This window comes from Lepidochelys olivacea (genome assembly GCF_965140295.1).
Source record: "Lepidochelys olivacea isolate rLepOli2 genome assembly, chromosome: 21".
NCBI lineage: Eukaryota > Metazoa > Chordata > Testudines > Cheloniidae > Lepidochelys > Lepidochelys olivacea.
In genome coordinates, this window is record NC_140431.1 from 7,174,359 (window position 1) to 7,198,990 (window position 24,632).

The window sequence follows — 24,632 nt, forward strand, 5'->3', positions numbered from 1 at the left end:
CATAGGGTCCAGTTAGGCCCCCTTCGCGCCTCCTGAGCTGAACCTAAGGGTACTGCAAGTCCCACTGCAATCCCTGGGACTGCCCGTGAGATGAGGCACTAGTCAATAGGATGAGGGGTGACGCAGTTCCGTCTTTAAGGCGCAGTTGTAGCTTTGTCATGTTTCACTGTCCAAGGAGCAGATTGTGGGTATGTCTGCAAGTCAAGCCTGGGATGCCCAGCTGAAGGGGACATCCCCGCGCTCCTCGCACTGCCGTGACTAAGGTACTTTTAGCACAATAGCTCAATGCGAGTGGCAGAGAGGCTAGCTGCTTCCAGGCCATACCTTTCCAAGACGCTAGACATATACTCAGGGTGGCTAGCCCCTCCTGCGGCTCGCACCGCTGTGGCCACACTCCATTTTTAGTATGCTAGCTTGATCTGAGCCAACGTGGGTATATCACCCCCTGTTTGAAATGCAGACCTGCTGCGCAATTCAGAAGTGTTAGCCGGTCCCTGGTTTCTCCTTGCTGCATGAGGGAAGTACCCCATGCTAGCTCTCTGCTTAGTGCAGATTGCTTTCCCTGCCATGCTAGCCCAGCTGGAACATTGTGGGGGATGGGATTTCCCTGTGCGTGCTTGCTTGCTCTCTTTGCTTGGGAAGGAGAGAAGTGGCCCTGCGGAGAGTGCATCTACTCCGGTAGGCAGGGTGGCCTGCTAGACCAAGCACGGGATTGAGCTTCAGGAGGATCTGGATTCTATTCCCAGATCTGTTACTGACCAGCTGGCTAGTTTTTGGCAAATTACTTCCCCCACTCTGTGCCTCAGTTTCTCCTTCTCTAGACTGGGGCTAATGACACTGACCTGCTTCATAAAACAGTTTGAGTTCTACTGATGAAAAGCACTATAGAAGAGCTAGGTAGTATTCTTATTACCGGCAATAAAGGTAGAGAGTGCAGGGGAATAAGGGGCACTTTATGCTCTCTTATACACACTCCCCGACCCCAGGTAACAATCTGATCCTTATTGAGCAACATCAGAGCCATAATGGGGGCCATGTTTCCCCTTTGGAGTGGGATGGAAACAGATCTCAGGCTCAGCTTCAGTTTTGAACAATGTTTTTATTATATGTTTAGTGTTCTCAATACAAAAAATCAAGTTTTTACAGCGATTCTCCCCCCCTTTCCCCCTCAAAGAAAGATAACTGGATATTTTGGCCTTTTTCGTTGCTCATGCAGTCTGTTTATAAGTCCATATATTAAACACTTCTCTATCGTCTTGCTGTAAGCCTTTCTATACAGTCTCAGATATGCATTTATCACTGGGGGGGAAAGTAGATTAACACAAAATAATTGTTTTCTTTTTTAAAAAGGTAAATAAATATATAGAATGTATTAGAATGACCAGGAGGTTTTAGACAGAGATGGGGGTTAAATATTTACAAATGAAAAACAAAACAAAAAATTGAAAACCAGAGTAGTCCAATGTTTTCTTTCCAACACTAGCTGTGGAAATGAATGTATAAAACTCAGTTGTGCAAAGGAAGAAATCTGTTTTGCAGATTCGACACGGGTTCAGACTGCAATTGACATCACAATCTGAGAATGATGCCCAATTAAAAAGAACACGTGGAGAGACGGGCATTACTGGGCAAAGGGAAAGCCACTGATATAGTGCAGTTTTTAAGAATTGGAAAAGCATTATTATTTCCTGTAATAAAGTGGTTTGTTGTAATGCATGAAACAAAAAAGGTTTTTCATTTTTACAAGGTTTTATTTTTTTATTGCTTCACTGAAATCTTTTGCTGCTAGCACAGAATTAACCTGGTGCAATGTACGTTGTTACAGGTGGCAATCACTGCTGTGCTAGGACACGCCCTTCACATCTGGCTACATTCCAGGAAATGAATTCAGTGCCTCAGAATTCTTCCCGGGTCAGGACAGCTGCTAGCGTGGATGGGAAAAGGCCACGATGGGTCGACTGAGTGCTGCTGGTCAGGTAAAGCATGTAACAAGAGACAAAATCCTAATGAAGGTCAATAATGCTTCCCCCACCTTCTTATCTGTCCCAGTCCCCCCAGAATATCTACAGCAGGATGTCTCTACCAAGTAATGGGTTGCATCTTGTTTAGTCACTTAAACACAATTCATAATAGGCTGATCAATCTCTGGGGTCAGCAACTTAGTAGAACAGTTGACCTCCAGGTCATTTTTTGCAGGGTCGAAATACGGGAAGGGGGAAATGTGTGGGTGTGAGGAGTGGGATGACCTAGGTAGCTTCCAGGCAATTTAGACTTCAATAGCATTTCTGAAATCAGGATTTCAAGAGTGTGAGCTGTTATTCCATAACACAATCGATCCAACTCCCATGTTTACTGTCTCTAAGGAAAATTAGGAGCAGCCTCAATATCATGCATATGTAGCCCCTGTTTCTCCCTCATTATTTATGCACATTGCTGTGTTTAGGATCTGCTGGAGAAGAAACAGCAGCTTGCTCTCCTAAGGCCACATTTCAAACAGCTACAGAGCTTTTTCCCTGGCTTTGGGTACAGTGGGTCTCTAGCAATGGAGTGTATAGCTAAGCTTCCCCAAAATATATATATGGTTTTAGTTCGCCATGTCACAGAAGAGAGTCCAGACTTGCTAAGTCTGGATCCAGATGTGGACTCTTCCCAGGCTTCTGAGAGTACTCAGATCTGAGATTTTGGTTCAGGCCCTTGTCTAGTTCCTCGTGTCTTCCACCAATTACAGATTTTAACGAAAGAGCTGCCAGTTTAACAATGCAGGACGTAGCTTGAGTGACAGGGCAGTCGAAAGCGCTGCCTGCGTCTGGATGGAGAACCAGATTGTTTAGGGGAAATGCCGCCTTCACCAGCAGAGGGCATGCTTAGAGGAGTGGACAGTGCAATGTTCTTTCTATGTCCTTTTGGCATCACAGGCGGGATGGCTCAGTTGGTCAGACACACCACAGGGTGGGGTGCTTGGTTGACCTTCAGAATCGGAGCAGTGTGCACCTCTGGCTGCACAGCGCAGCATATGCCCTGGGCACCTGACAGTGCTCCGTAGCTGATGGACTCTGCCTACTTGAGGCCATGGTGCACAGACCAGCCCGGTGACTTGGATGAATCCCCCATGAGGGCGAAAGAGAGAGAATCTGCATTGTTTGCATTGCACAGACCTCTTTGGACAGCCAGGTATTATAGATGAACAAGACCTATTAGCTCATCCAGTCCATCTCGGGGGAGACAGAGCATGACGGTTTCCTGCAATATGTCTCCTGCAGTACAACTCCATAGGTTGTTTAAATAGCTTATAATCTACCCAACTAAAAACATATTTGATGCAGGCATTGTGTGTTAATAGCTCTAGGGCCACTGTGGTAATTTTACAGTAAGGTCTGGTAGAAGTCATGCACACGTATTAACTTAGCCACCAAAATTCTAATTAGCCTGCAGTCAGATGGCTTTGCAAGCCATGAGTTCGCTACTAGTACCCAATGACTACAGGGAAACACCTAATAAACCTTTATGGAAAAGACCTATGGAATATAATAGGAAATGTTATGCTCTGTGTAAGTTTGTCAACCTCTCTCTAGATTTAACAGAGAATTATGTGTGCCTGCTGCAAAACTCTAGAGCAGTGGTTCTCAACCAGGTGTCCGGGGCCCCCTGTGGGGACCACGGGCAGGTTTCAGGTGGTTCACCAAGCATGGCCGGTATTAGACTTGCTTGAGCCCAGGGCAGAAAGCTGAAGCCGCGCTGCACAGGACTGCAGCCAGGGGCCCTGAGCCCCACCACCTGGGGCTGAAGCCAAAGCCTGAGCAACTAGCTTTGTGGTCTCCCCTGTAGTGTGGGGCCCCAGGCAACTGCCCTGCTTGCTACCCCTTAACGCCGACCCTGGCATTTATATGCAGGAAAACAGGTGCGGTGGCCCAGCTGGGCCGTGGCGTTTTGACAGCATGTTGGCCTCAGAAAGTAAAAGGTGGATAACCCCTATTTTAGAGGCTGCTTAAAAAAAAAACAAAAAAAAACCCCATACCACTGTTCTTCTATATGTATCCTATAGCTTTTCAATTTCCAGAGATCCCGACTCCATTTCTACAGACCCTTATTTTCATCCTTGGTAAATCATACAGGACTTCTCCATAAAGGATGTGTGCTCTGTGCTTGGCTTTCTTTTTTAGATTCAGATCAATTTCTGGTGTAACATTGACTTGAGTGGAGTTAAACCAGGGATACATTTTGTCCCTTTCATCCTACATAGGCATCTTTTTTCCTTTGGTGGTGACTCAAGGAACAAGCAACACGGTGTCAGGGGTCAGTATGCTGAGTGTAAGGAACCTGACTCCTCTGGTCTTTTTGAGGTAACCTTCTCTAGTCTCTGCTGATCTAGGAATGTTATGGTGGCTTTAGTGAGCAATATGTGAAATAGCCACAAAGCGAAGCACTTCTCTTTCCTTTTCCAAACAGATGCTATGTAGGTGGCTCAGTAAAGTGATTCACAGGGGACAGAACATAGTGGGTGTGAATCACAGGCCAGGCTGCTCTCACTGCACCCTTGCAGCTCCATAGGGTGTAGGTGTAATACGGTGGCCAATGATGTCTCATTCCCCTCTAGTGGCTGGTCCAGGGGGAGGATAAGAACTTCCTATTGCTACCCGCCAATGGAGGCACTCCTTTAGATCAAATGACAGAGGCCTGTGATTTGGTGGTTCCTAGGTACATTCCCTGTGATGATCCTAGGTGGGTGGGGAGGCTGTTACACTGGTGATTTGGCCTGCATGTACAGCATCACTTTTGATGATGATCCCAGATGTGTACACCACACCATCTTAAACTCAGCATTATTTGAAATTTGGCCTAGTGTGTTATAAACTGCTCAGAGGTGGCTGCTTTCTTCCCTGGAAGTGAGTGGTTTACGGTCTCCCCTCGCTATGGAACAATGCCAGCTGAGTCCATTAAAATTAAGCCTCTGGCTGTAATGCATTTACATTGACAGTAACAGAGTGATGGTTATGATTTTTCTCCCTCTAAAGGAAAAAGTTAACTACCGTGGCAGGTGATTTCCTTTGTGGCTTAGACCATGTTAGCAGGAGTAACCCTATGGATAGGAGGCAGCTTTGGCAGTCTTTTATCAGCAGTCTATGACCCATTCTGAATCACATGGTGCATCCAACTTCTTTGCCACAGCTAAACTCTCCCTCCTGTTTCTTTGCTTGTTTGACTGAGTATGTTGCACAGGAATGGACCTAGTTTGGGTTTCTTTCTTAGAAATGCAAAATAGTTGAGCTGTTATATATCATGGCAGCTTTAGAGAATGTGGCAAATGTGTCTAAACTATCCCTTTTAGTAAAAACATCTTTGTGAGCAAGATGTCTTTGTAGCAAAATAGCTTGAAAGCTAAAACAATTGTATGAATCCTACAGCATTTAGTCCATTATGTCCAACAGAACCATCTTCTTCAGTAAAAAATAAAAACCCTGCCTACCGTTGTATAACTGTGAAACTGTCTGAAGTCATCTGATCTCTCTCAGCAAAGGTACCTTTGGTTTCACATGTGCACGAGATGGGGAGAAGACAAATGGCATTTGCCACTAAGTACGGTCTATTATAAAACTCTGTCTTCTACAATGATCCATGCTTTCTCAGATGGAAGGGCTGCACAAGCATCCTTATTCCTAGTGGACTGACAGATTAGAGACCATCACGTCAGGGGCTTAAGCTGTGGGTGAATATTCTTAGTTTATTAAACTTCAGGGGAAGTTTGAAGCTGTATAAGGCATATGGAAGAGCATTGTAATGATAGAACTTCCTATAAAGACATGTTATTACAGCGTATTAGCAGGTTAGCTGAACTGAGTTGTCTTGATATGTAAATAACAAAATGGGTGAGAATTCCACATGCAGCCTTAAGCACATGGTAATTTCTCCTGTGGGGTGATTGATCGAAGGGCAAAAGGCCGCTGCACCAGCCTAAGAGGAGATTTTTAACTGAGAAACTGAATGACACCCTATTGATCAGAATAATGTGGAAGGAGATCCCATGTCCTGTGTCTTTGCCATTTACAGGCCTGGACATCCCTGAAACTTTCAAGGAGCTTAGCAGCAGCTGCAATTCTGGGTTAATATAATTTGTTCTTTTACCCACCCCCCACGGCTGTTAGGTGTCATCTTTTCATGATTGGATATATGATATCAACCCTTAGTCCCTTTTTCGTATGTTAATACTTGTCCTTCCTCTTTGCTTTCCACTGATTTATGGGTTCTTCCTTAAAAGTAGTGGGGTTTGTGGGGTTATATTTTTCTCTTATAAAATAAAGAATAAAATAAGAATCTCCCACATAATTATCCAGTGGCTAGCAGTCGCTTGGAGTCAGGTGGTGAGCTGCATCTGTCTGTCTTTAATCAAGTCCTAAATTTCTTCCCCAACATCCCTTAAAAAAAAACAAAAATACTTTGCTAAGTAGCATGGATGCAGGGTAACCTCACCCATCGGTTCCTTGGTGACAGAACCCAATGTGGATGTTTAGCATTAATAAGAGGTATAACACAAATCCAACTGCACCAATGAAAACCTCATGAGCAAAGTCTTCCTCTGGGGTTCAGCGCAATGCTGCTTCACCTTACAGGAAGGGTCTTTGTGGTGCTGACTTGTTTTGGCGGTGTTATGAGCGAGGTGCTGGCTGTAAAGACGTCCATCTCAACTACAGTCACAGAGAACGTCCTGTTAATACAGTAACATGTTGTTTCTATTCCTAGCTGATTGACCCCTCCTGCTTCCTTGTGTGGGTTCATGACCCAATCCCCCTTTCTCTGCTTTGGGACCTTTCTCCAAAAAATAACTTTGAACCTAAAAAGGAAAAAAACCAGAAACCTCAGCAGTGTAAACGAGTAACCAAAGAGAGTGCTGTGTTATCTAAAAAAGAAGACATGGGGAGGGGTTGGCGATCCAAGTTCTGAAGCCCGGGGTGTAGAACCTGTGTGTCCTGCTCTTTCTCTGGCCCCTTTGGTTCAGCTCAGATTTCAGCTACAGCTACAACACATTAGCACCCCATAAATCCTTGCTGTTCACTTGTTTGCTCAGGATAGGATGGCACTGGTGACCACCTGGACTGTTCTGGTTTTGTTTGATCTTTTTTCGTTGGGATTTTTTTTTTTTTCCATACTCGGGTTCCTGTTGGCGGCGGCGGTTTGACCACCATGGCTATGTATATATTTGTCGTTGTGGTTTCATTGTATTTTGTTACGCAAGGGAGTAGATAGCATTGACGGGGGATGTGGCTTCTGAACTCTCGTTGCCTTCTGTCTCCTCCTTGTCCTTCTTGACTGTGTATTGGCCAATAAAGGAGCCATCCTCGTTGAACTGCCCTTCGCCCCCCTCTCCATAATCCACCAAGCTATCGTCGCTTTCCTGCTTTATTGTGCCGTCCAAGGAGGTGTGGCTGCCTGGCGGTTCCTTGTTGTCTTCATCGCTGGGTGGCAGAAGACAGACACACACAGTAAGAATTGGCAGGGTGGCGTTTAAGGGACACTGTTAAAAACTGGGGGCTGGGTTCTCAAATAAAATCCAGTGTGTTTGCTTGCAAGATTCAAATGTGCAAACGAATCAGGCCGCTGTGATTGCGAATGGCTAGTCACAATTTCCCTGCTATGCAAATGCAGCTGCGGTAATTGCCTGCCTCTGTCAGGCACCCAGCTGCATGGGCAGTTCGCACACTTGGCTTTTTTGAAAACCCAGCCTCGTTTTTATTCTATTTTTGTTCAGGAAACCAAATGTCCTTACCTAGCTTATAGATAACCCTTTGATCGATCAATCGGGAAGAACACTACAATTTTTTCCCTTTTAATTGTTTACCCTCTCTGTTTACTTTTTGCATTTCAGTCATCCTTGGACAGTAAAATAGTTAGTTTCACTTTCAGATTCTCTGGCACAGATATAATCTGTCCTTTAGATACCCACGCCCACATGCAAGTGGGGGTTGGTTTTTTCAAAGTACTGCAGGGGGGGAGTACAGGGAGGGTGCCAAAATCTGTGCATCTCTCAAGTACCTGTGGAAATTTACCTCTCGGAGTTTATTTCCAGTAATTTCATCTCATATTTGAGGCTAATCCGTTTGAGTCTTCATCCTTAACACTTCTGACATTTTACACTATGAAACTATATTGTTTTCTACCAGAAAGATGAATAAAGCCCATAGAAAAAACACTTTTAAGAGACATATCTCTCAAAAATCAGGGGAAAAGTTGCATTTCCCCTTTATAGTAAGGACGGGTGTCTCATACACATGAATAATATGTGAGTGGAGTACAATATACGAAAGAGATGCCTTTCATATCCGTTGATAATGTGTCCATATTTGATCTCATATGTCCAGTCCATATGCTACCTCTACTGAAATCCTATATGTCAAATTTAATTTTTCTCTTAGTGGGTCTTTTCAAACTCAAAACTGTCTGCTTCAAAATTTGCTACACAATAAGCAACATTATTTCTTGGCCTACGTGTGTGTGTGTGTGTGTGTGTGTGGTCGGTCTCTGTCTAGCTAAAATGTAGGAAAAATTTGGAATGGTCCAAAGTTGCTTTTGCTGAGTCATCAATCTAAAAAAAGATCCAGCATTTAAAAGAAAAATGAGGAATTTTCTGTAGCTTTCCTACATTCGGTCAGTACCTCATTGAAAGCAGCATTTATGCTATGCTTAGGGTATTGTGCTCTCAATGGAAACAACGCACCTTCCTTACTTGTAGCAAATAAGCTCAAAGACCTGAGGGCTCTTTTGTAATGTTCTACAGCCATCAAAGCAACAACTGAGTGATAAATGGTTGCTCTGCAGGTACAGCGTTGGGCAAAGCTTGGGTCACAACGCAACTCATTTCAATACAGAGATGGGAAATAAACCATTGAGGGCTATTTTCACTTTTCCTTTCCATTCCTGCCCCGGAGAATTTAGATTCAGATTGTAGCATTTGACAGTCAACTTCCTCCTCCTATGAAGACATTGGGAGCTGCCATTTGGCCCACAGAGCTTAGCGCTGCTTAGCAATGGGAATGACCTATTAGGTCATGTAATCTATCCTATGCCATGTAAGTGATAGTTTCAGTGCCCCGTAATGTAGGAGGGATTCGGTGTCCCACAGAGCATTTTGCCGCTCTCAATCGTATTACCTTGTAACAGCACTTTGTAAATCCAGTAGCACAACAAAAGCAATGCTTGCGGCCTTGTGTTAATTGGCATCACACTAAGAATTAACATGGTAGCTTTACAAGCAGCTTCTTTGTTAAGAATTTAAATCTGCAAGCAGTGCCACCCTTTAGAAAGCCCAATAACATAAGCAGAGAGTGGCAATAACCAGAACAGTTGATCTGAAATCTCCTTTCCCAAGGTTTGGGGTGGGGTCAGATAAAATGGGATCTGGATCAAAAGTTTTTCTCAGGTGGAGTTTGCAGGGCCAGATGCCAGGGCAAGGAAGTTTTCCAAACTCACCCTCTGGCTTTGCCTCTCTCTTGGTTCTATTGTGTCCTGTTAGTGCATTAGGAACGTGATGTGTAGAGTTGTCAGCACGTTGATGCAACTTAATCCCATTAAAATGGCCTTTCATGGTTTTGGATGTGTGGATTAGAAAATAAGAGCACCCAGTTCAGCACTGTTTGGGAAGCGTTATCATGAGTGACGTGGGTCAGAGAGAGAGAGGTGGGATTTCTAGGATCCTGTTCAATATGTATAACTGACTGATTGTTTTGGCCTAATATCTTTTTGCTTGTGGTTTTGTTGTCTTCACTCCCTCAGCTCCTCCGCATAGTGCATAGACTGAGTGCCTCTTGTGGTCAGTACATCAGAGGTGCATCATGCAAGCAGCTGACTTGAGGATTCTTAATTCATCTCCCTCAGAACCTGATCCCACAACCCTGGCCCACATGAGTAGTCCTTAATTGTGCAATTGGTCCCACTGAAGCTAGCTGGATTTTTTGCATGAATAAGGATTAGTCACATAAATGTAGGTTGCAGATTGGGCCCTTAGAATCTAACTGGTTCTGATAGGTGCTCCCAACTCATTGAATGTTTTTCAGGAGGAATGCAACTTGCTGGACATGAAGTGCCCAAAATCTTGGTGTGAGGGAGATGACTGTTGTTTAATATGTTAGGTGGAGGGGCAAAGGGTAAGGTGTATTTCAGCTATGAAAGAAACAAACGGCTCAAAGAAAAAGCTAAAATGTGCCGGACTTCTGGCAGCACACGGGTCCTACCTTTCAAGAGACCTTCATGGTCCATGTGGATAGACAAGGTGGAAAGGAGAAGAAAGAATGGGAATAAAACAGAGAGAAGCAGAAAGAGCCGGATCAGAGAGAGAGATGATGAGGTATGCATTTAACGCTGCGTTCCTCGCTGAAACACCGCTGCGTTCCTCGAGGGGCAATTGCCTCGTTATACCAAATGGAATTGGTGTTACATTCCCAGCTGGCTGAACCTCACTGGCTCCCCCTCAAAAGTTAATACCCAATAAAGGAAAGTACCAGGCGGTCAGAAAACAGATTATTTGCAGATGTGCTACAGGGTGTGCCTGTCCTGGGAGCCAACTGGATGGCCTGCAGTCACGGCTGTCAGTGGCAGCATCTAAAATAAGCTGCCTGAGGCTTAGTCGAGTGGCTCTCCCATTTTTTTGCCCCCTTTCATCTCTCTGGTTTTTCAGTTGAATGTCGTGCTGATGAAAGGTGATGCACTGACGACCCTGGAACCTGAAGGTGACCCACGCTGGTCCAGGGACCGCAGGCTCCTCCCAGAAAGGCCCAGTGGGACCTCCTCTAGGGATAAGAGGACAGTTCTATCTTATGGCCCATTCCGTTCCTGGTCTCTGCTGTAGACTGGCTGCAGTGGACGGGCTGGCACTACTTGTGATATCAACACCTTGTTGCTGGGAACTGAAATGAGACCTACTGAACTCTTTACACGTAGGTCACTGAACAGCTGGCAGAGAGCATCACGTCTTTCAGTCAGTCAATCTGAGCTGGAAGTGAACTGGAGCCCTACAGGTGAAAGGCTCCGGCTCCCTGAGCTCTCCAGCCAACTTCCCCCTTCACAGCGCTAAGTTCCATTTGAATCATTTGGTAGAATGAGGCATGGGCACTGGCACTGAACGTTGTCCAAAGATAATGGTCTCCCACTTTGAAAACAGGCTCCTTAGCTCAGCCTCTGCACAGGGTGACCATTGCTCTTTCAGCGGACTCGAGAGATGCGACAGTATCTCGTAATTACAGGCTGCGGAGATTTGAAAGCAGCATGCACAGGCCATTACGGATGAGCGCACATCAGACATGCTTATGTGGCGGTGTGGAGGGAAACCAAAAAACTCCCGTCAGCAAAAATTCTGTCCTCCTCTTAAACTCTATTTGTTACCTTCCTTCAGCCTAACATCACAACCATTCTGAATCTTAATCAGCCAACCAGACTTCATACCAATTCTTCGGGTTCACCTTCCTCTCTGTTGGCTTAAGGGAGGCCTTGTTTCCCCCACCCTTCTCTGTAACCTTGGGACATTGTGGTCTGATTCTCCGGAAGAGAATCCAGCTAGAAGATAGTATTGTCATGTCTGGTTCTGCACTGCATGGTTGTGCTAGTAATGATACTTCAGACACTTCCAAGATGCCTGTGATTTGAGCACCACAGAACTTTACACCAGTGCTAATCTAAAGCCAGATTCTGATGCTCGTATACTGAGTGGAACCTTCTTCCACAAGCTGACATAACGCAGGCCAGGCCTACGCTAAAAAGTTACGTCGACCCAACTATGTCACTTGGGGTGTGAAAAATCCACACCCTTGAGTGACGGAGTTAAGCTGACCTAACCCCAGGTGTAGATGGTGCTAGGTCAAAGGAAGAATTCTTCTGTAGACCTACCCACTGCAAACTGAGGAGGATTAGCTACAGCGATGGGAGAGCCCCTCCCGTTGCTGGAGTGAGTTTTTACACTGAAGTGCTCCAGCAGCGTTTGTAATGAAGACAGAGCCAAAGTCACTACTCGCTCTGGGGTAGAATCTGCCCCAGTTAAACTCCTTGATAGTGCCAAGAGGTAGATGACCGCTAGGATACACTATAAGGAGACAGCCTTCACTGAGGTAGCAAAAAACTCCCCAAATCAACCAACCGACTATGCTGTTTTTTTATATATATATATAAATTGCATCTAAGTTGTCTGTCATTTCCCTCCCTCTGACCTCTGCCTTTCGATGACAAGCTCTTCAGAACAGGGGCTGTCCTTTAGCATTTGGAAAGCACCCAGCATGTAATGGGGGCTACCACATATTAGCAATAAAGAGGCATTTCCGATCCCTTCCCATTGTCCTGACAAATGTCCTGCTGCCTGGACGGTGCTTGGGCAGTAAATGGAACCCTACAAAACTGTTCCTGTTGTGGTAGGATGGCAGCCAAGCTAAGGGCTGGGTTTTCCTCTTCCATCTGCTGGTGGTGATCACATTTTAAATAGCCACAGTGTCTTATAGTCAATAGTGCTTCATAAATGCTTTATATATACCCCTTGGGGGTGGAAATAAGGGAAAATTTTGGCCTCAGGTTCCAGGGCAAACCCCTGCTCTTTATATAAAGTGCCATAGGGTGCCTGTCCACGCAGAAAAAAACGGAGCTCGAGTTGTTAAGGTCTTGGCTGAAAGAACCACAAGCTGGAATTGAATTTGCCATTATTTGAATCAGTAGCTCTTTCCTGAGTGTTCAGATATTTCAAACCTGCAGCTCATACCACTAAGCAGTTCCAAAAGGAAGCGACCTATAAGGGCATGTGCCAGGTCACTGAGTGACTACTTAGATTAAAGTGACCGAGACCCAACAGTGAGATGTACAGCTATAAACGTTATGGATCGTGTCTGCACTCCACAGGGTTTCAGCAACACTGATGAAATTCCCAAAGTCCGTCCCATGTGTACTGGGCCCAGGGTGAAACCTGAAATGGACCTGCTAGGGGCTGGTCGCTCTTTTATTGTTCTCAAGTCCTGGTCAGGGATATCCTCGGACTTGTACACAGTGCATGGAAAATAAGTTACAGTCATTAATGTAAATTGCAATGAACTTTCGTAAGCTATTCTGTCAAGGTGAGCTTGCCCTTATCACAATAACTATTTCCCACCAGCAGAACAGCCTCTCAGAGTGAATAAATTCACTCTGGCTGCCTGCAGGCTAATAAACCATATTGTGTTCCAGTCCTGCTGTGTCCCACTGAGCCAGCTGGGCTGGCTTCTTAGCACTGGCAGAAGGTGATAAACAAAGCAAGTCCCTTCCATGTGATTATCTTGTCAGAACCTCACCACTGGGTGCTTGACGGACGGCTTGGCGTCAGAGTGCAGGCATGCACAGAGCAGGCTGCTCTTGCAAAATGAACATTCAGCTATTGGGGGCACAGACTGTGGCTGAAGCGACAGAAGACAGCCTAAGCAACCAGTTGGTACAAACTGACGTTCCAATGGCGTAGCATGAGAGTGCTAAATCCACAGCTCAAACATGCAAGGGATTGAGAGTGTGGAGGAGTTTCTATTTGTCTGACTCTCCAATGTGTTAGCTTTTCAGTTTTTGCTGGGGGTTTATTTGCATCCTGTATCTTTGCATATGCCATGCAGAAAATGAAACAGCTCTGGTCACATGGCATCCTCTTGAGAAAAACAGCCACAACTGGAACATAATTACTGTAGCAACTTGCTACTAAATGACACAAACATGATTGTCCAGAAGGATCCAGTTATTTTGCCTTTTATTCATATAGCTGTCTGGGGCGCTACGGTCCTGTGCAGCTTGATACCAAAGCATCGTAACTTGCTCTGCATTTTAAATAAGTCCTTCCCATCTTTGGTATTTCAGTTTATCATCTAGTAATGCTGGGAATATTGAGCAATAGCACAGAGCTTAATCTAAAAACTCATTAAATCAGGGGAAAGATTCCCATTGAGGGCAGTGGGCTTTGGATCAAACTTCTATGGAAAGGTTCACGGCAGTTACTTAAGTAAAACAAAATCATAATGTAAAAACAAGCTACAGACACTCGAAGGAGCAAGGATGCTGTAAATCCCAGTTACTAATACTCTAAAAGGCAAGAAAATTAAAGAGCTGGCAATTTTACCCCTTTTCTTTCTGTGGAAGCAATGAGGAAACCAATGTGGAGCTGTGAAGACAAAACCACACGCAGCCACAGAAACTCACTTAGCCCCTTGTTAAAGTATTGTAGTGGCTGGATGGAGACATGGCTGTTGTTCTTTCAAGGATGCCATTGAGTTTGAGAGGGGCTGATAAGATGTGGGGTAGGTCACAGCTCTTGGAGCAGTGTCTGTTAGGCAGTGAAAGGCATATTTCAATGGAGTTTGTTGGGATCCTCTAGGGTAAGGTCTGGCATCTGATTCCATACAGGTCCCCCTGTATGTATGATGGAGTTCTTACAGGCTCTGAGGGCTTATTTGAACAGCTTTGGGACATCTCTTTTCTCGATAGCGCACTAACGCTAAGAAAAAGACTGAGCAACAGAGTGTCAAGTGGCTGTAATAGCCTTGCACTGTCTCAGGATCTTTGGCTCTTGGTGTGTTACTGTGTGTGTCTGAGGCCAGTTTCCTCCCAAGGGGAACGATCTTGTCCCCAGTGATTGTTGTCAGAGCATTCTCTGCCTCAAGAACGCAGAGGGTGGAGAAAGAAGGAAACCTTTTTAGAACATTCTAGTTTGGTTACTTTTCTGGATATTTAGGCAGGAATGTCTCCTTTTGCAGAGATCTTGCAGAGTGGGAGACAGGAGGAAAAGGAAGGTGAAAAGTAACTCATGAGAGTGCAGTGCCTTGGTGATAGTTATGTGGGGCGGGGGAGAACAGAAGGGGTGAGACTGGAGTCGGGCAGGTGGTGGGATGGAAGTGGCTTACTGAACACACATGCCAAGTAGAGACATACCTGTAGTCAAATGACGGATCATCTACTTTGTGGTCTTCATGATCTAGGACTTCAACTTTTTCACGCACTGTGATAAGCACACCAACAAGCAAAAGTTAAGTTAAATATGGGAGATTTTAAAAAGCTAGCTGCATAGTTTCAAGGACCTCCTTCTTTCGAGGGTGTGTGTTGTGTTTGTGTTTGTTTTTTGTTTTTTGCTAAGGAATGTGGATGAGGAGAATACAAAGCGAGGACGGTAACTGACATGGAAACTGAGTGAGACAATGCTCTTACACATCTGATCAAGAGCCGTTGGCAAATGTACTGGGAAAGTCATTATAAATCATTTCATGTTTTTAATCTCCAAAAGAGCTGTCATTCTATTGGGATGGGTTTATTTAGAAATTAAAGAATAACTCTGTAGGGGTCAGTGGAGAGAAGTATCACACAATCCCAGCCAGGAAGGGACCCCTGGATTCACCTGGGTCTACCGTGGGTTCTATTAAAATCTTGCACTGCAGTATCTACCTTGCCACTGGTATTGGCGGTTATTTCCTGCGTTAGGGGCGCCTGATTCGCCACTGCTACTCTGGCACAACTCCCTTGATTTTGCAGATGTAAAAGTGGAGTGTAACAAAGGTGAATTAGACCCAGAATGAGGAATGTTGCAAATACCGTGAAAGATTTTATCGGGAGTGGGACGCCACAGGAGTTTAAGGATGCCAATTGTATCCGTTTCTTTATCAAGCCTTAAGCGTGGGTTTAAAGTGGTACATGAGATACAGTTATTATGCTCGTGGTTTTAATTCTTTCTAATGAGGCTCCAGTGGTGAATAGATGAAGCAATTTAAAGAGTCAACATTTGCCAGCTGTTGCCATACAGTAAACAGATACATCCCATTCTAAGTATAGTGGAAGTAATGATCTGATAATATTACTGTGGGGCAGCTGTTGGCAAATGCTGACTATTGTACTTCATGCACAGTAGCCTTTCATCTGAGCAGCTCAGTGTGCCCTGCATTAGCCCCAGGGTTCAGTATTATTCTCTTCCCTGGAAGGAATTATCTGCATTGGGATCAGAACACAGGCCATTATTAATACTGCAATTTGACCTCACGTCTGTCTCTCTTATCTCCTGTGAAGCAACTGCAGGATATTTGCCCTGTATCTTACTTGGGACCCAATCCTGCAAGCTTTCTGGCTGCAGGGCTGTGTTGACTGGAATAGGAGTCCTACATACGGAGGGGCTTGCAGAATCGGGTACTGAGCGTTACCACAATGCTTGGATACCAAGGCGTAGGAACTCAAATGGCTATAGAGGGGGCATCGTTGGGTGAATTCTCCTAAGTCCGGTCTCTGCCTTGGGAAAATTTCAGTGAGATGTTTGCAGGAAGAGATCCTTTTGCAGAGAGAGAGAGAGAGAAGTCTATTTGTTGAGCAGATGTCAGGTCACTCTTAAGAGCAATGAACTATGCAGCCTTTCTCCCGCATAGCAAGCATAGCACAGAGCGCTCACTTCACCTTTAATTAACTGAAATTCTTTCTGGTGCCACTAATTTTCATACCAGGGAGGAATAAAAACATTTTGACTCAGAAGTGTGTAGCGGAGATCAGTAAAGCTGACTTAGCTCCAGAAAGCGTAGGGGTTTCTTTAAACTCAACAGCGTGAATAAGATCGTGCTGGATATTGCTCTTACCTGGATATTTCCCGCCTCTGCTTCTCTTAATGAAGCACACTATCAACAAAATCAGAACCAGAAGCGCAATGGCACACATCAGCCCAATAAACCAGCCCTGGGTTGCAATGTCCACGTGGTTCTTGGTATAAGCTGGTAAGAGGAATGTCAAGAAAACAAGTTAAAAATGACAGAATCTAACAGCAGAGAGAATTAAAAACACTGAGCCAATTGGCTAGGAAAACCCAGTTCACCAGTTCACAAATGATCCATCTCTACAACCACGTTTCTGCATTGTGTGTGTGTGTATGTATGTATTGATCAGTTTGGTATCTGAGATTACATGGGAATATGGGCTGTGTTTTTTATGTTTTTTTTTTTTAAACGCTTTGTCAGCTCAAAATTCTGGCCAGAGCTGTGCATGGCAGAGGATCACAACCAACATAAATAAAATAGATTTAGTACAGACTAATGAAGGGTGTATAAAAAATGAAGGCAAAAGAAGCTGGGTAACAGATTTGATCATCCATTTACAGTGATGGGAAGTAAGCAGAAAGCTATATTTCAGGCAGCCTTCATAAATGGGGTGTGAAATTCATCCAAGAAGCATCTAAAAGCCTTTATTTTCCTGGCAGGCAGTTAGAACAAAAGCACCAAATATAGAAAGTTCCCTGACTCTGCTGTGCTCTGTGCATGCAGTGGCAGAGTTGGGGAGAACCTCTCAGGGAATAGCCCCAGGTCAACATTTGGAATAGTGGCTCCAGCACTGGTTCTTAAGCTAGGACAAGCCAGAGTTTCCATTAATCAGGCTACCCTTACTTTTAACTCTTGCTTAGAAGGCAGCTCTGGTGTAGCTCCACCACTTTTGCTCGCTCTGGGCAATGCCGGAGTATAGACCAGGACCTAGGTGGTACAACCTATCTTGTTTGATAAAGTGTCAAATTCCCTGCCGGCCCGGGTTGAAAAGAGCCATCCCCGCTGATGTGAGGAAACGTGACCAACCCGAGGTGACCAGGCTTTGCCACAACAGGTGCTGAACTCGGTTGACCCTGTCCACCCCAGTGGGGAGGTCAGGGAGCTATATCTGGCACCTGAGAATTTTCCTAGGCAGATTTCCTAGTGGAGATCCCTGATGGCAGATCCTTGATGAGCAACCCTTGGATTCCAAGAAGAGGAGACTTGGCCCTAGAGCCCTGAAAGATGATATGTCTCCTTGCTGGAGGGGGCTCTCTATTACACAGCTTATTTCATACGACAAGGCCATCCATCAGAATTTAATATTAAGCAAGTAAAAGTATCCCAACACTTAACTCCAGTCCCTGAGCTGCCTTCTACAACATGCTGGCAATGGTTATTTGCAGCTCCTAAACACAGTAGGACAAACAAAGCTCTAGCCTATAAATAGCAACTCTCTGCTATTTTCTGGCTCTCCTAATTGACATGCACCTGGTATTCAACAAAACAGAGCAGAGAATAACCTTCAGTGCATTAGCGGGCTAAATGTAACCAGACTGCAGTGTAAATATAGATATTCATGGCAAGAGAGATGGGGGACTGCCAGGGTCTGACTCCAATGGGTTCAAAAGTCTGAGCCAGAATTTGCTAGGTTCATTCTGACAGGACTAAGATAGCGAACGCCTACTGTTAATTCTCTTGTGATAAAGAAAACAACCTCAACTAGATTGGTTTTGTTTTTTGTTCATCTGACATTGGCTATGAGGAACCAGTACCAGAATCCTTAATATGCTACATTTGTTAAATATCACCTAGTTAGGTAAACAATATCAAATTCTAATGTGAACAAGGGCTCAGAGCCAGTCAACCACCCAGCTTATCTAGTGCTCAGTACCATCTTCCATAGGCACAGATCGTTGTAAGCAGTGAAACACACTCATACAGTTAGATCCTTAATCAACCCTACTTTGGACCAACCTTCACACAGTTACACTCGGTGCAATGACACTTTTGCTCATGTGGGCCCCATCCTGCAATTTTTTACTCTGGCCAAAATTCCATCAAGGACTGCAGAATCAGATGCCATGGCTTTCAAGTCAGGAGGGGTGGGAAGGATATTTTCCCTTTGGGTATTTCCACTTGAATGCATGCAATTGAAAGTAAGGTGAATGGGAACTGTGTGCATGCGGTGACAAACCACATCTAATGTCCTTATTCAGAATGTCAGCAGCAAATAATGCCTGAGAACTTTGAATTTACCCACATTTTAGAATCACCCAATTCTTTCATGACAAGTGGTCACGGAGGACTGGATCTGCCAAATAGTGCTGATGTTATACCAGCTACTTTAGATGAAGATAGAGAATATGAATGACATGGGGAAAAGCATGTTTTGTTGGGAAGCTCTCTTAGGATGATCCCTCATTAGGTTCTGCAAGCCTTGCTTGCATCAGTGTTCCAGTTGAAGTCCATGGGACTACTCATATGAGCAAAAGCCACAGAATCATACTTTAATTTCATTTCATCTTAATACATTCCCCAAACTGATCATTTTTGGATTGTGCTCAAACATGGTAACATGATGTTTTTAGAGATACTATACAAAGTAACACCATATAAATACACTCTGAAACCTACACATAAAAGCCTATCTAAAAGAGGCATAGTATACTGGTCAACACCGTCAAAAATGGGTTTAATTTTAAACATTCCAGAGCCAGGGCGTTCCATACCTTTAAACACAACTTTAGGATATTTCATATCTTTTTTTTTTTTTTTTGCCATGACAATTCATGCTTTCCCTAAAAATTGAACCCTGATCAAATTGAAACCCTGATGTTAGTGCGTGGATGTTTATAGCTAAACTGCTACAAAGATTAGGATTGTTCAAGGGGGAAAAAGAAAAAAGGAGTTTTTATTAATGAAAATGGAGTTAGAACCTTGCACGGTGAATTGGCATAGCTCTATTACTGATTTATGCCAGCTGAGGATCTGACCTAAGAGTTTTAGGAGGAGATTTTCAATGCACAAAAGGGAGTCAGGCCAGCTGTATCCTAGGAACTTTTGCTGATATGGTAGTGTTGGTTGAGCGGGCTGCTTTTAAAAAAAAAAAAACATTATTATACTGCCAAAACCCTAGTGTAGAGACACTTATAGCTGATTTCATTTGGCAAACCGGTATAAGATCTACCGGAAATAGCACTTTACCAGTGGAAGCTGCATCTTCACTAGGAGGGTTTGCTGGTATAGCTCTACTGGCAAACCTTCTGTAGCATAGGTGTCCAGTTTTCATTGACTTTCAATGGGAGTCAGCTGCCAACTTAAACATTTCCCCCTTTAACACTGTCAGCTGGTATTCTGTGCCTGCCCCTTTTCTACTAAAGGACCCACTCTCTGGGAGCTGAACCCTCTTTAAAGATGCAAGTTTTTATAATGAAAGGGGTGAGATAATTTAATGGAGTTGAGAATTGGATTAGAGTAACAATGTTCGTGGTGGAGGTGGGGGAAGTAAAATTATACTGGAGAGCTTTGAAATGAAAGGAAATTGTATTAGCAATGCTAACAGGATGGGATTTCTACAGGGAAACAATTCTGAGAAATGGAGTGGTTCTTAACTGAAAGCAAAAACCGCCTGAAAGAAAAGCATCATGCCACTGTGGAATGAGGCCAGATTTGCCACAGCAGGGAGTGTTTTAAACAGAGGGTCTTTCACTAGGATAGTGGAACTGGGCTGCTGTCAAAGTAGGCTGATAATTGCCATCCCTACCCCCCAAAAAATCACGATGCCAAAATTACACCTACAGCAAACCTATATTTAGTGTAAACAGAGTGACTGATCACAGCTTTTGGAAAAAAAGGGAATAGATGGGTGGCTGTAATTTGACAGGATGTTTTGATCTGCCTTTATGCATGGCCAGCAATTTAGCTAAATAAAAGAAAGAAGCCGTGTAATCCAAGAAGCATCAATTTGAAACACCGTTGCACTAACTTTGGATTTCCTGAATTAATTATAAACTGAGATTCAAAACATGCTTTGACTAAAAATGACAAGCTTATGAACTGACAGCGAAATCGGTCATAAACCACTGACCAGGCGATTAGCAAAACTCACGTGCCATTTCTCTGAAGGCTGAATCTTGGACTGGGTTTAAAGAGGTAACTGTGCTTCATGTTGTAGGTGGTCTTTACAGTCGGCTTCACTGTACTGTTGCTTGTATGACAGCTAATTTGCTCCAAAAATTTGCATGTGGGGTTAACTGTGGGTAGGATTTTCAAAGCTGCCCAGAACCAAAAAACCAGTTCCCATTAAAATCAACAGGGATTGAGCATCCAAACCCTTTAGGTGATCTTGAAAATCTCAGCCTATAATTATACTCTATGAAAAATACTATGTTTATTGTATGGCAATGAGCCCTCATGTTGTACTAACAGTACTGTAAGCTACCGTATTTGATCATTTTTGTAAACAACGGTGTGTGTTCATACGTACGCATACATATGTATATAGAGAGATATAAAATACTGCGCACAGAAAGACATGCAGCAAAAATATGTATCCAGTGCTAGTTTGATTTTTATACACTGTTGGTTTCTAGGTACCAATGTAACTGGTACGTTTTGAGAAAATTGCATCCTCCTTCCCACGTTTTTAAGGGGTGAAAAAAGGAAACCCCCCCTTCTTTTTAAATCAAGCTACATTTGTAGTTAAGCATCACTTACAACTGGAAAGCACTGTTCTGATTAACCAAAAGCTCAATAACGTCGGCAGAGAAGTCAGAGTGCAGTATACTGCAGCCGCGGTGCAGGTGGGCTATTTCAATTTGAATGCAGATAAATAAGCAGCAACCTCTAGAATAGATATTTGCAAAACATAACCAAAAAAAATGGACAGTGCTTTCTTGTCATAAAACATTAATGATGGCACATGATGGGGCAGTGGACTCTCAACCCTCACGTCAGTAGCATCCAGCCTGGATAAAAATGAAACTGCAGCATGCATGCATGCATAAACGATTGATAGCTTTGTGGATCCCATGGTGATAGGGCTAGGGTAGTCATCTGGACTTTATCAGAGGAATAAAGATGGTGACTCCTCAAATTTTAATGCCAATATAATAAGCAGCCCTTCAAATATAGAAAGTGTGGATTTTGGAATAACAAAAATAAAGGTATAGTGCATATCAAAATCAAGCAAACTACTTGCTTTTTGGATTCCCTCAACCTTGATTTCCCTTGTGGTTCCTATGCATGAGAGCCCCGCAAGAAGGGGTACAGAGGCAGGCGGGTAAAGAGATATGTCTGTCTAAAATGGGCAACGTACAGCTATTCACAAAGAAGAAAATAGGAACATCTTATAGAAACAGTGAGAGGGGCAAAGGAGATAGAGCTGGGATCTGGATTAGGTTTGGGATTCAGAATTAGAGACAAAATCAAGGCTAACGTGTGGCAACCAGAGGTGTTCTGGAAATCTTCCAGGCCACATCTGAACTGGAAAATAGCCTCCTTTCAGTTTTGGATCCAAACAAAACCTGAAACTGTAGGGGCAAACTCAGATTTAGGGACTTGAAGCCAAAATGCTCAAAATTAGAAGGTTTTTTGGATTTGAGGTTCCAGTTCTAAAAGTATAGCCACAAAAATGGCCCTAGCTAGGAACACCCGTACTCCGTACATCACGTAATGTAAAGTAGCATAGAAATAGGAAAAACCCAAGCCAAACTAACCCTTCTCCCCCCAAGGCTGTCCTTAAAGGATTCTTTACAAAGATGGTGATAAGAGAAACATTGTGGTGTGGGTTTCACCATTTTTCACAGGATAATAGTGGTTAGAGATGAAAGAGGCAGATCAGACTGAGTCAGTTCCCAGGCAAGGTCAGGCTGTTCTTCCATGGTACCGTATACTTGCTAGAATTTTATCAGAGTTGTGCATTGTTATACAAAGACACTGCACGAATATTAGCATTTTCCATCTGTCGTGTTAGCATCTTATGGTATAAGGATAACTCAATATAGTTAAGGACGCCAACACTTTGAACTTCACAAATAAGGTACAGAAAGGCCAAATTCTCCTCCGCATCTCCATCTGGAGCACTGCATGATGCAAGTGCAAACAGAATTTGTTTCAGGGTTTCCTACTTAAAGAGAGATTGTGGAGCACTATATTTTGCTTTCAAGGTCCTACATAAAGGTTGGTTATTGTTTGTTTTTCAAATAAACATTTAGGGCCAAATTTCAGCAGGCATCACAGACATAGCTCCCTGCCACAAAATCCATGGCTGACCGTGTTATCCCTATTATGGTTCTACCAAAACTCATGGAATGATAACACAGAGGTTTTAAATAAACGAGGCCTGATCCAACAACCATGGAAGTCAATAAGCATCTTTCCATTGGCTTCAGTGGGCTCTGTAGCAAGCCTATAATTAGCATCTATAAAATGCAGTCAGGTGATAATCCTGGAAAAATTGCTCATGCAATTACACATGTTGTTCCTGGAGTACTATACCTGCCTTCTTATGCATCTGTAAAGTCCTATGCACATACCCCTCTGTGACCCCCTCTGTGGGCCTTCTACAAACATTACATTCCCCTGGCATTATTCCTCATCCGTATCTTGTCATGAATGTATGAACACCCATTCCTGCAATAACCCAGGTATAAAGACACAGACGCTTTGCTGTGCCAGAACAACCGCCACCACCACAAGAAGCAGCACACAAGTGAAAGTGCAAACACAAAGCCTGCAGTAACCAGCAGCATCCTTTGCAGGAGTCTGTCTTAATGTTTTAAGCATAGCTGCGTGACAAGCGCATGGTCTCTACCCTTATTGTAGGATTCCTTGTTTGAAATGGAGCTTGTTACATTATTGGCTGCACCAGGGATTTTGGTTTTCATAACGTGCAGTTGAGACAATGTTAGCTGACTGGGGGAATTTTATTGCTTCTTGAGCCAGCGCTATAATAAGGGCAGAGAGGGCACAATGTCAGTGGAGTGAATGAAATTTGCTCCATGCATGGTCATGGCCAAACCTCCCCAGCAAGAAGATACAGCACACAAGTGGTAAAGCTCAGGATGGGATGAAATGTCTTGGAAAGGTGTCGCACAGCGGGGCTGGAACCCGTCTCACCTGAGCTTGTCGTAAAGGTTATGTAAGAGGTTTTGCTGGGGCTAGACCATTTGGGAAAAACCCACAACTGGTACGTCATCCCGGGGGTAAGGTCAGCCAGCTGCACGGAGGAAGGGGTCTGAGCTTTAACAGGGACAGATCTCACTGTATTGTTACCTGAGAAACAGAAACCTCACATCAAAACCAGGCGGCAGGAAGCTCAGACATATTAGTGTCGACTGCATTATGCTACACCTCTCTGTTGAGCAGAAATAATATAATTTGATGGACCGGGATCATAACATTTTAATGTCCTCAGTGTCTGTGATTACTGCCCATTTGGGAATATCGAAAATGCAATGATACAGGTAAATGACAGTGCTTTAATAGCACCCCCATTTGTTGCATTGAAAATGGCTTTGTAACCACCCAGGAGACCTCTCTCTATTGTTAGAACCCGGGGGAGCTCTTTTGCTAAACAGTCTTTAGGTTTGGGTGTCTGGGGGAATCAAAGCAGTGTGTTCACAGAGGAGGGGTCTGGAATTTGTCTACTCCCGCTGATCAGATAAAGTCAGTCTGTTGACTTACAGGGCAGGGGTTAGAGCTGTCTCTCAAGCCTTTGAGAAGAAGGGGTTGATAGCAGAATCTGCACACGAGTTTTCTTTGCAGGACAGAAATCTACATCTACTGGTGTTGGTTAATGAATCGCTGATGGTTGTAAGCATTTTGAAAGACTGACTCGATGTGCATGATTGTGTCCCTGCTAGTGGTAGGCCCACATAGAGCCTCTTGCAAGTTGGGAAGCTGCTCCTTCAGCTCAAATGGGCAGGGTCTTGTGCTGCTGATAGTCCATAGGTTCATGTGTAACAAACCCAATTCCGGCCATACACGAGGACTGAACCTGGGACCATGTGTGGGGCATATTTTATACCTTTAAATAAAATCTGCAGCACTCAGCAGAGAAAAGGGTATATTTTAGCTGGGGGCTTATAGAAAATTATACAGGACAACCTGTATCGC

General features: G+C 44.0%; 1 protein-coding gene across 12 annotated transcripts in view; it reads right to left on the reverse strand.

Annotated features, from left to right (window-relative positions):
• Positions 1-1,079: 1,079 nt before the first annotated feature.
• The window catches only part of NFASC (neurofascin), a 184,088-nt gene continuing 160,535 nt past the window's right edge, over positions 1,080-24,632 (reverse strand). For 8 of the 12 annotated variants that reach the window (XM_084611012.1, XM_084611011.1, XM_084611010.1 and 5 more), the window contains 3 exons: positions 16,578-16,709; positions 14,902-14,968; positions 1,080-7,448 (listed from right to left, as the gene is read on the reverse strand). In XM_084611012.1, coding sequence (XP_084467138.1) covers positions 7,220-7,448; positions 14,902-14,968; positions 16,578-16,709 — 428 coding nt within the window. In that variant the 3' untranslated portion in view covers positions 1,080-7,219. Of the gene's footprint in view, positions 7,449-14,901; positions 14,969-16,577; positions 16,710-23,633; positions 23,790-24,632 lie in introns of all 12 variants that reach the window. The other 4 variants (XM_084611008.1, XM_084611009.1, XM_084611005.1 and 1 more) reach the window with 1 other exon arrangement.